The sequence below is a fragment of the Hyperoodon ampullatus genome (genome assembly GCF_949752795.1).
Source record: "Hyperoodon ampullatus genome assembly, chromosome: 4".
NCBI lineage: Eukaryota > Metazoa > Chordata > Mammalia > Artiodactyla > Ziphiidae > Hyperoodon > Hyperoodon ampullatus.
In genome coordinates this window covers 7955833-7965792 of record NC_136917.1, presented here as the reverse complement: position 1 = coordinate 7965792, position 9960 = coordinate 7955833, and the positions used below count along the sequence as shown (strand labels likewise).

At 42.8% G+C, this 9960-nt stretch overlaps 1 protein-coding gene and 1 pseudogene across 2 annotated transcripts; both read right to left on the bottom strand.

The window, feature by feature from the left end:
- Window positions 1-379: 379 nt before the first annotated feature.
- LOC307052234 (calmodulin-lysine N-methyltransferase-like) lies at window positions 380-1004 on the bottom strand (annotated as a pseudogene). Its single transcript has one exon. The product of its transcript is annotated as a calmodulin-lysine N-methyltransferase-like (transcript).
- A 6650-nt stretch (window positions 1005-7654) lies between these two features.
- Window positions 7655-9316, bottom strand: LOC307052421 (glycerol kinase 2-like; the record flags this gene model as incomplete). Its single annotated transcript, XM_079703342.1, has 1 exon — window positions 7655-9316. The coding sequence occupies one exon, from the start codon at window positions 9314-9316 to the stop codon at window positions 7655-7657; it is 1662 nt and encodes a 553-aa protein (XP_079559468.1).
- Window positions 9317-9960: the final 644 nt, after the last annotated feature.

Genomic DNA, 9960 nt, shown 5'->3' with positions numbered 1-9960 from the left:
TTAGCTTCTCAAAGAACCAGCTTTTAGTTTTATTGATTTTTGTTATCATTTCCTTCATTCTGTTTCATTTATTTCTGATCTGATCTTTATGATTTCTTTCCTTCTGCTAACTTTGGGGTTTTTTTTGTTCTTCTTTCTCTAATTGCTTTAGATGTAAGGTTAGGTGGTTTATTTGAGATGTTTCTTGTTTCTTTTTTTTTTTTCCCCCACAAATCATAAGCTCCTTTAATGAGAAGTGACTATAAAAATCCATTGAAATTAAAAAAAAAAAACACTTAGTCGTAGCCAATGAATTCCATATATTTCTACTTTTTCTTAATTACTTATCATGTGTGTGTGGGGAACTCTCTTTTAATACCCCATGCTGTCTTTCTTTATATCAATTGTTACTCAGCCGGGAAAAAGGAATGAGCACAACAAACCCGTTTTCTATCTGAATAAGGATACTTCTGATGGCCTTTTCATTCCCATCAGTTAACAGAACTTCTTTGACATCTGCAGAAATAGCAACCATGAGCCCAGCCAAGCATGTCATTGCCACCCCCTAGCTCACACACAGCAAGGTCCCTGAATACATCACTGTGCTTGAGGCAGTAGTAAGCCAAAACCTCTTCAGCTGGCCAGATGCAAATATTTCCTGTATTGTCAAAGCTGGTAAGAACATCTTCAACATTCAAAGATCCACTATTATGCCTTAAGAAAATACTGTATTCAGGATAGAAGATGCTTGTATATTGAACCCAGGCACCAACTTCCTCTTCAGTTTCCCTTTTTTGGGCTTCTGTTACTGAGAACAGATTAAACGATTCAAATCTTCTTACAGATACATGTCGTAGACAATCATCCAGGTGTTTTTGTTTCAGGACCTGCCACAGGAGCTTCCACCGGGCAGCACCCAAGGGCGCCGAGACTGCGGGTCCCTGAGCGGCGCCGCTGCTTGTCCGGCCCTCGCCCGCTGTGCGCTCAGCCTGGCCGGCCCGGGCGTCCGCGACTCGAGACTCCATCCGGCTGGAGCTGGCTATACCTGAGATACCGCCGCCACAGCTCCCCGCTGCCAGGACCTGCCTACTTCTTCCCTGTCAGGATCTGTGACACCAGGGCTCCCTGTTTCTTGTTTCTTAAGGTAGGATTGTATTGCTATAAACTTCCCTCTTAGAACTGCTTTTGCTGCATCCCATAGATTTTGGGTCATCGTGTTTTCATTCTCGTTTGTTTCTAGGTATTTTTTGATTTCCTCTTTGATTTCTTTAGTGATCTCTTCGTTATTAAGTAGTGTATTGTTTAGCCTCCATGTGTTTGTATTTTTTTAACAGATATTTTCCTGTAATTGATATCTAGGCTCATAGTGTTGTGGTCAGAAAAGATACTTGATATGATTTCAATTCTCGTAAATTTACCAAGGCTTGATTTGTGACCCAAGATGGGATCTATCCTGCAGAATGTTCCATGAGCACTTGAGAAGAGAATGTATTTTGTTGTTTTTGGTTGGAATATCCTATAAATATCAAATAAGTCCATCTTGTTTAATGTATCATTTAAAGTTTTTGTTTCCTTGTTTATTTTCATTTTGGATGATCTGTCCACTTGTGAAGGTGAGGTGTTAAAGTCCCCTAGTATGTTTGTGTTACTGTTGATTTCCCTTTTATGGCTGTTAGCATTTACCTTATGTATTGAGGTGCTCCTATGTTGCGTGCATAAATACTTAAAATTGTTATATCTTCTTCTTGGATTGATCCCTTGATCATTATGTAGTGTCCTCCTTTGTCTCTTGAAATAGTCTTTGTTCTAAAGTCTATTTTGTCTGATATGAGAATTGCTACTCCAGCTTTCTTTTGATTTTCCCTTACATGGAATGTCTTTTTCTATCCCCTCACTTTCAGTCTGTATGTGTCCCTAGGTCTGAAGTGGGTCTTTTGTAGACAGCATATATATGTGTCTTGTTTTTGTATCCATTCAGGCTGTCTATGTCTTTTGGTTGGAACATTTAATCCATTTACATTTAAGGTAAATATCAATATGTATGTTCCTATTACCATATTCTTAATTGTTTTGGGTTTGTTGTTGTAGGTGTTTTCCTTCTCTTGTGCTTCCTGCCTAGAGAAGTTCCTTTAGCATTTGTTGTAAAGCTGGTTTGGTGTTGCTGAATTCTCTTAGCTTTTGCTTGTCTGTAAAGATTTTAATTTCTCCATCAAATCTGAATGAGATCCTTGCTGGGTAGAGTAATCTTGGTTGTAGGTTTTTCCCTTTCATCACTTTAAATATGTTCTGCCACTCCCTCCTGGCTTGCAGAGTTTCTGCTGAAAGGTTAGCTGTTAACCTTATGGGGATTCCCTTATGTGTTATTTCTTGTTTTTCCTTTGTTTCTTTTAATATTTTTTCTTTGTATTTAATTTTTGATAGTTTGATTAATATGTGTGTTGGCGTGTTTCTCCTTGGATTTATCCTGTATGAGACTCTCTGTGCTTTCTGAAGAGGAATAACTATTTCCTTTCCCATATTAGGGAAGTTTTCAACTATAATCTCTTTAAATATTTTCTCAGTCCCTTTCTTTTTCTCTTCGTCTTCTGGGACCCCCATAATTCAAATGTTGGTGCATTTAATGTTGTCCCAGAGGTTTTTGCGACTGTCCTCTATTCTTTTCATTCTTTTTCTTTATTCTGATCTGCAGTAGACATTTCCACTATTTTATCTTCCAGGTCACTTATCCGTTCTTCTGCCTCCATTATTCTGATACTGATCCTTTCTAGAGAATTTTTAATTTCATTTATTGTGTTGTTCATCATTGTTTGTTTGCTCTTTAGTTCTTCTAGGTCCTTGTTAAACGTTTCTTGTATTTTCTCTGTTCTGTTTCTAAAATTTTGGATCATCTTTACTATCATTCCTCTGAATTCTTTTGCAGATAGATTGCCTATTTCCTCTTCATTTGTTTGGTCTGGTGGGTTTTTCCCTTGCTCCTTCATCTGCTGTGTGTTTCTCTGTCTTCTCATTATGCTTAACTTACTGTGTTTGGAGTGTCCTTCTCGCAGGTTGCGGGTTCATAGTTTCCGTTTTTTCTGGTGTCTGCCCCCTGTGGGTAAGGTTGGTTTAGTGGGTTGTGTAGGCTTCCTGGTTGAGGGGACGTGCCTGTGTTCTGGTGCATGAGGCTAGATCTTGTCTTTCTGGTGGGCAGGTCTGTGTCTGGTGGTTTGTTTTGCGGTGTTTGTGACCTTATTATGATTTTAGGCAGCCTCTCTGCTAATGGGTGGTGTTGTGTTACTGTCTTGCTAGTTGTTTGGCAGCTTGCTGGTCGTTGAGTGGAGCTGCGTCTTGGTGTTATGATGGAAATGTCTGGGAGATTTTCACCGTGTGATATTAGTGGCGCTGGGAGGTCTCTGGGGGACCAGTGTCCTGAACTTGGCTCTCCCACCTTAGAGGCACAGCCCTGACTCCCAGCTGGAGCACCTAGACCCTGTCTTCCACGTGGTTCAGAATAAAAGGGAGAAAGAAAGAAAGAAACAACTAAACTAAAATAAAATATAGTTATTAAGATAAAAACTAAAAATAATTATTGAAAATAAAAAATTTGTAAATTAATTAAACAAAAGAAAGAAAGAAGAGAGCAACCAAACTAAAAAACACATCCACCTATGATAACAAGTCCTAAAAACTATAGTAAAAAAACGAAAAGAAAAACAAAAAAACGGACAGACAGAACCCTAGGATAAATGGTAAAAACAAAGCTATACAGACAAAATCAAACACAGAAGCATATACATACACACTTAGAAAAAGAGAAAAAGGAAAAAATATATATATCGCTGTTCCCAAAGTCCACCGCCTCAATTTGGGATGATTCATTGTCTATTCAGGTATTCTGCAGATGCAGGGTACATGAAGTTGACTGTGGAGATTTAATCCGCTGCTCCTGAGGCTGCTGGGAGAGATTTCCCTTCGTCTTCTTTGTTCTCACAGCTCCTGGGTTTCAGCTTTGGATTTGTCCTCGCCTCTGCGTGTAGGTCACCTGAGGGCGTCTGTTCTTCGCTCAGACAGGACGGGGTTCAAGTAGCCGCTGATTAGGGAGCTCTGGCTCACTCAGGCCAGTGGGCGGGGCGAGGGAGGGGTATGAAATGCCGGCGAGCCTGTGGCAGCAGAGGCCGGCATGATGTTGCAACAACCTGAGATGTGCTGTCTGTTCTCCCGGGGAAGTTGTCCCTGGATCACAGGACCCTGGCAGTGTCGGGTTGCCCAGGCTCCAGGGAGGGGATGTGTGGAGAGTGACCTGTGCCTGCACACAGGCTTCTTGGTGGCTGCAGCAGCAGCCTTAGCATCTCATGCCCGTCTCTGTGGTCCATGCTGATAGCTGCGGCTGACGCCCCTCTCTGGAGCTTGTTTAGGTGGCGCTCTGAATGCCCTCTCCTTGTGCACTGCAAAACAAAGATGCAAGGAAAAGTCTCTTGCCTCTTCGGCAGCTGCAGTCTTTTTCCCAGACTCCCTCCCGGCTAGCTGTGACGCACTGGCCCCCTTCAGATTGTGTTCACACAGCCAACCCCAGGCCTCTCCCTGGGATCTGAACTCCAAAGCCCGAGCCTCAGCCCCCATCCCCCTCCTGTGGGGGTGGGTGAGCAGACAAGCCTCTCGGGGTGGTGAGTGCAGGTTGGCACCTATCCTATGTGCGGGCGGGAGTCTCTCCGCTTTGCCCTCCGCACCCCCGTTGCTGTGCTCTCCTCCGCGGCTGCGAAGCTCCCCGTCTCCGCCACCCACAGTCTCAGCCCGCCAAGGGCCTTCCTAGTGTGTGGAAACCTTTCCTCCTTAACAGATCCCTTCCACTGGTGCAGGTCCCGTCCTTATTCTTTTGTCTCTGTTTTTTGTTTTTCTTTTGCCCTACCCAGGTACATGGGGAGTTTCTTGCCTTTTGGGAGGTCTGTGGTCTTCTGCCAGCATTCAGTAGGTGTTCTGTAGGGGGTGTTCTACATGTAGATGTATTTCTGATGTATTTGTGGAGAGGAAGGTGATCTCCACATCTTACTCTCCCACCATCTTGAAGCTCCTCTCTATTTTTTATTTAAAAAAATTTTTATTTTATTTTACTTTTGGCTGCGTTGTGTCTTTGTTGCTCTGCGGGCGCTTCCTCTAGTTGTGACGATCGGGGGCTACTCTTTGTTGCGGTGTGCAGGCTTCTCATTGCAGTGGCTTCTCTTGTTGAGGAGCACGGGCTCTAGGCTTGCGGGCTTCAGTTGTGGCTCATGGGTTTTAGAGCGCAGGCTTAGTAGTTGTGGCACACGGGCTTAGTTATTCCACGGTATGTGGGATCTTCCCATACCAGAGCTCAAACCTGCGTGCCCTGCATTGGCAGGCGAATTCTTAACTACTGCACTACCAGGGAAGCCCTTAAAAAATTTTTTTAAAATTTTTTAAATTGAAGTATATTTGATTTATAATGTGCCAATGTCTGCTGTATAACAAAGTGACTCAGTTATACACATATAGACATTCTTTTTTTACTATTCTTTTCCATTATGATTTCTCACAGGATACTGAATATAGTTCCCTGTGCTATACAGTAGGACCTTGTTGTTCATCCATGCTGTATATAGTAGTTTGCATCTGCTGATCGCAAACTCCCAATCCATCCCTCCCCAACCCCTCGCCCACTTGGCAACCACGAGCTTGTTCTCCACAGACAAACACCATCTTAACAGGGGAAGGGGAGGTGGGGAATTGTAGGCCCCTTAAAGGATGGTTCATGGTATTAAGAAAGATGAATCGCCCTTAGAAGAATAGATGGGAGGCTTGATAGTTTGTGAGTAATTTTGTCTGGGTGTGGTGTCTACTGCTACTCTCCTCTCCTGTGATAAGAGTCAGTCTTCTTTCAGTCTGAGTCTGAAGGCAGGAAAGAACCTATGTCCCAGCTCAAGACAGTCAGGCAGGAAGAATTCCCACTTACTTGTGAAAGGGCCAGGCTTTTTGTTCTATTCAGGCTTTCAGTTGATTGGATAGGGCTCATTCAAATTAGAAAGAGCATTCTGCTTTGCTCAGTCTGCTGATTCAAATTCTAATCCCACTCAGAAACATCCTCACCAACACACCCAGAATAATGTTTGACCAAATGTCTGGGCACCTCGTGGCCCAGTCAAGTTGACACATAAAATTGACCATGCCACCATTCTACTATCTGCCTAAGGCTAGTCTCCTTACATGAGGTTTCCTGTCTGAGAACCTGCCTCTTCTCTAGGGAACTGAAACCAGAAAGATCTTCACCTGAGGTCATGACTCTGCATACTTCATGAGGACAAGGCCTTATCTTAGCAGAGATGGACTAAAGAGCTTACCCCCAAGGAGGACCCTTGCTTTGCATCCTTCTACTCTCATTTATCCAGATTCACCACTCTCTTTCCTTCCCCTTAGCAACCCCTCATCTATTACTTCTTGATCCCTAACTTCTGACCCTGTGTGCCTGGACTCAGGGACTAATTCTCTACGAGGCATCTAATAACCCAATTATGTCCCCATCCAAAATATCTATATTTAAACCATGACCTTCATTATCTTATCCTAAAGATACCCAAAGACTTTTCAACTCAAATCACATTCAAATTAATTCAAATTCCTGTGACACTAATGACACAACTTGTCTGAGGTCCTCCTTCCCAAAATCGGTATTTCAACACCAACAGAAAATAAACTGGAAAAGAATGGAAAAAAAAAAAAAAAAGACTCAATCTTCCCTTGTTGATAAAACTCCTGGGTAGAGGATTTTTGACAATTGAGTTCCCTTTGGAGGATCTATCTTTAGCCAGATAAAGGGAGTTCAGAGAAAGCCTCTCCCTGCATTTGCTATTTTTCAAGTGCCTATAAGCTCAACATAATCAGTACACCAAAGCGGCATATTTCATATCTTGGGGTAGCATGTCCTGAACCCCTACAGCCATATTTTGGGTGCCATATTTTGCTACCCTTCCCATGTCTTCTCAAGGCACAGAGCAGGGTGGAAAAGGAAGGAGAGTGAACCTGAAAGGACAAAGGGAAGATATCAAAATGTATCTACTGTCAACTTTATCTTATAACTGACCACCTTGTCTAAAATGGACCTTCTGATTCATCTCTCTCCCCTCACGTTACTCTCTACCACATCATTGGTTATCTCCTCCATATCCCTTACTCCAATGGGGGTACATATCTCTCCTATTCATTTGTATATTTTGTATTTGTAGGACTCCTTTCACTAATAAGTTTCTAAGAGCAGGGACTTTTGTTGTTGTGATCGCTGCTCTGGCTGTCATCTTCTTTTCCTTTAGGTACCTGGAGAGATTGTACTTCCCTGCCCCCATTATGGCTGGTTGGTACTGAAACCATGTAACTCAGATTGGAACTTGAACCCATGTGCTGGGACTCGAACCTGGCCTAAAGCCAGATTGGGTCTTGAACCCAAGGTCTTTTAATTGAGAGCACACATGTGGTCTCAGGACTTAATGAAACTCAGGTTCTTTTTTTTTTTTCTGCTGTAATTTATTTATTTCTAGCCATAGGTTTACTTGTAGGGTTCTCATAAGCCATGCAGTAAGTGGTTTATAAATAAAGTCAGTCTGTTCTAGTGTCGTTACATTAAGAGACAGAATTGCTGGATTTTTTTCATTCTGTGAAAAGCTCACATCTTGAGAATCCATGTTTGATATTATTATGGTACACCTGAGATGTATCTTGCTCCAATTAACATTATCATGCTAGTCATTATAAAAAAACCCAAGGGCAGACTGGAGAACGTAGTAGGTTCACTCCTTTCAGGAGGCTGTGTTGTAACCCAACCCATTGACTTCATCACGGCTTTCTTCCATGTAGAATAACGACTTTCACTTTCTGTGGCTTTTATCTGTGGTTCAAACCGTTCCATCACGACCGTGGACAAATCCTCGGGTTTAAGACTCCAAACGTCTACCCCTTCTGCAGCTCCTGCTGCCATGGCAGCTCCCAGGGCAGTTGTTTCAGGGATGGAGGCTTTTATTACTGGAATCTGCAGAATGTCTGCTTGCAGTTGCATAAGGACTTTGTTGTTGGTCATTTCTCCATCCACCTGCAAATGACTGAGTGGAATTCCACAGTCCTGGTTCATGGCATCCAAAATCTCTCGGGTTTGGAAACAAATAGCTTCTAACGCAGCAAAAGCAATATGACTTTTATTGGTGAACTGAGTGAGACCGCAGATTATCCCTCTTGCAGTGGGCTCCCAATAAGGTGCGTATAACCCTGAAAAGGCTGGGATGAAGCAGCAGCCATAAGAAGTACCTACTTCCTCAGCAAGTTTTTCACTTTCTTCTGAGGTCTTTATAATTCCAAGATTGTCTCTCAGCCAGCGAATAACAGCACCGGCTGTAGCAACAGAACCTTCCAATGCATAACATACTGGCTTGTCTTTGCCTAGCTTGTAAGCCACTGTGGTCAGGAGGCCGTGTTCAGAAAATACACACTGATGACCTGTATTACATAGTAAGAAACAGCCTGTTCCATACGTGTTTTTGGCTTGTCCTTCCTGGAAGCACATTTGTCCTACTAGTGCAGCAGACTGGTCCCCCAAACATCCAGATATTGGCACACCTTCCAAGGCCCCAGTTTTCATTCGGCCATAGATCTCAGAAGAACTCCAGACATTTGGAAGAATGTCCATTGGAATTTCAAAAAAGTTACACAGCTCTTTGTCCCATTCTAAAGAATGGATATTGAAGAGCATTGTCCTACTTGCATTTGTCACATCTGTACAATGGATACCTCCATTAACTCCTCCTGTCAGACTCCAGATAAGCCATGAATCAATGGTACCAAAAAGAGCTCTACCTTCTTCAACAGCCTTTTGAACTTTTCTCACATTGTCAAGAATCCAACGAAGTTTCACGGCACTGGAGTAAGTGCTAAGTGGAAGGCCTGTCTTGGACTTGACGAAGTTATTATTTCCTGGAATTTTTTGGCTAAGAGTCTCAACAGTAGACTGGGTTCTTAGATCAAGCCACACCACAGCATTGTAGAGCGGCTCTCCAGTTAATTTGTCCCAGATAACAGTGGTTTCCCTCTGAGTGCTGACACCAATAGCTTTTATGTTGGATATATCCATGCTGAGTTCTTGAAGTTTCTCACATGTTTTCTCTATACATTCATAAACTGAATGAAGAATTTCCTTAGGGTCTTGTTCTACCCATCCTTCTTTTGGGAACTCTTGGGTTAATTCCACTTGATGGTGACTAAGTAGTTCCGCTGTTTTTGAATCGAAAACCATAAAATGAGTGGAGTCCGTACCCTGGACCACTGCCCCCACCAATGGCTCCACAACTGCCGTCTTCGGAGCCGCCATGAAACCTGCAGTTGGGCTCAGCTGCTCCGGTTCTCAGCTCAGCTGCCCCGGTGCTTAGCAGCTCTGGGGCCGTTTCCCCGGTGATGGAGGTGTTGGTGGGGGTGGGGCGTCAGGCTCATAATGCATCAGGATCATAATGCGTGCAGGCTCAGTAACTGGCTAGGCTGAACTTGAACTCGCTGGGGCACGCTTTGTCCTCTAACCAGTGCTGCCTCTTTTCACCCCACTCCTTTGGCTCGCGCTCCACCCCCAACCACTCAATTATCTTTTAAGGAGATTTAAGCTTAAAAAAAAAATCATATATTTACCAACGTAATTATTGTTACTTGTGCTCTTCATTGTGTTGTGTGGATCCACATTTCAGTTATCGTGTTCTTTCTGCCTGTAAGATTTCCCCTAATATTTCTTGTAGTGTGGTCTGTTGGAAATGAATTTTTACAACTTTTGAACATCTGAAAAGTATTTCATCTACTATTTAAAGATATTTTCTCTGGATATAGAATTCTTATTAACTTTTTTTCCCTTAAATTTCAGTGCCTTGAAACTGTTGCTCCACCCTCTTCTCTCGTGTTGTTTCAGGTGTGAACTTCACTGTCAAACTTATTTTTTAAATGTCTGTTTTTCTCTCACTGTCTTTAAGATTT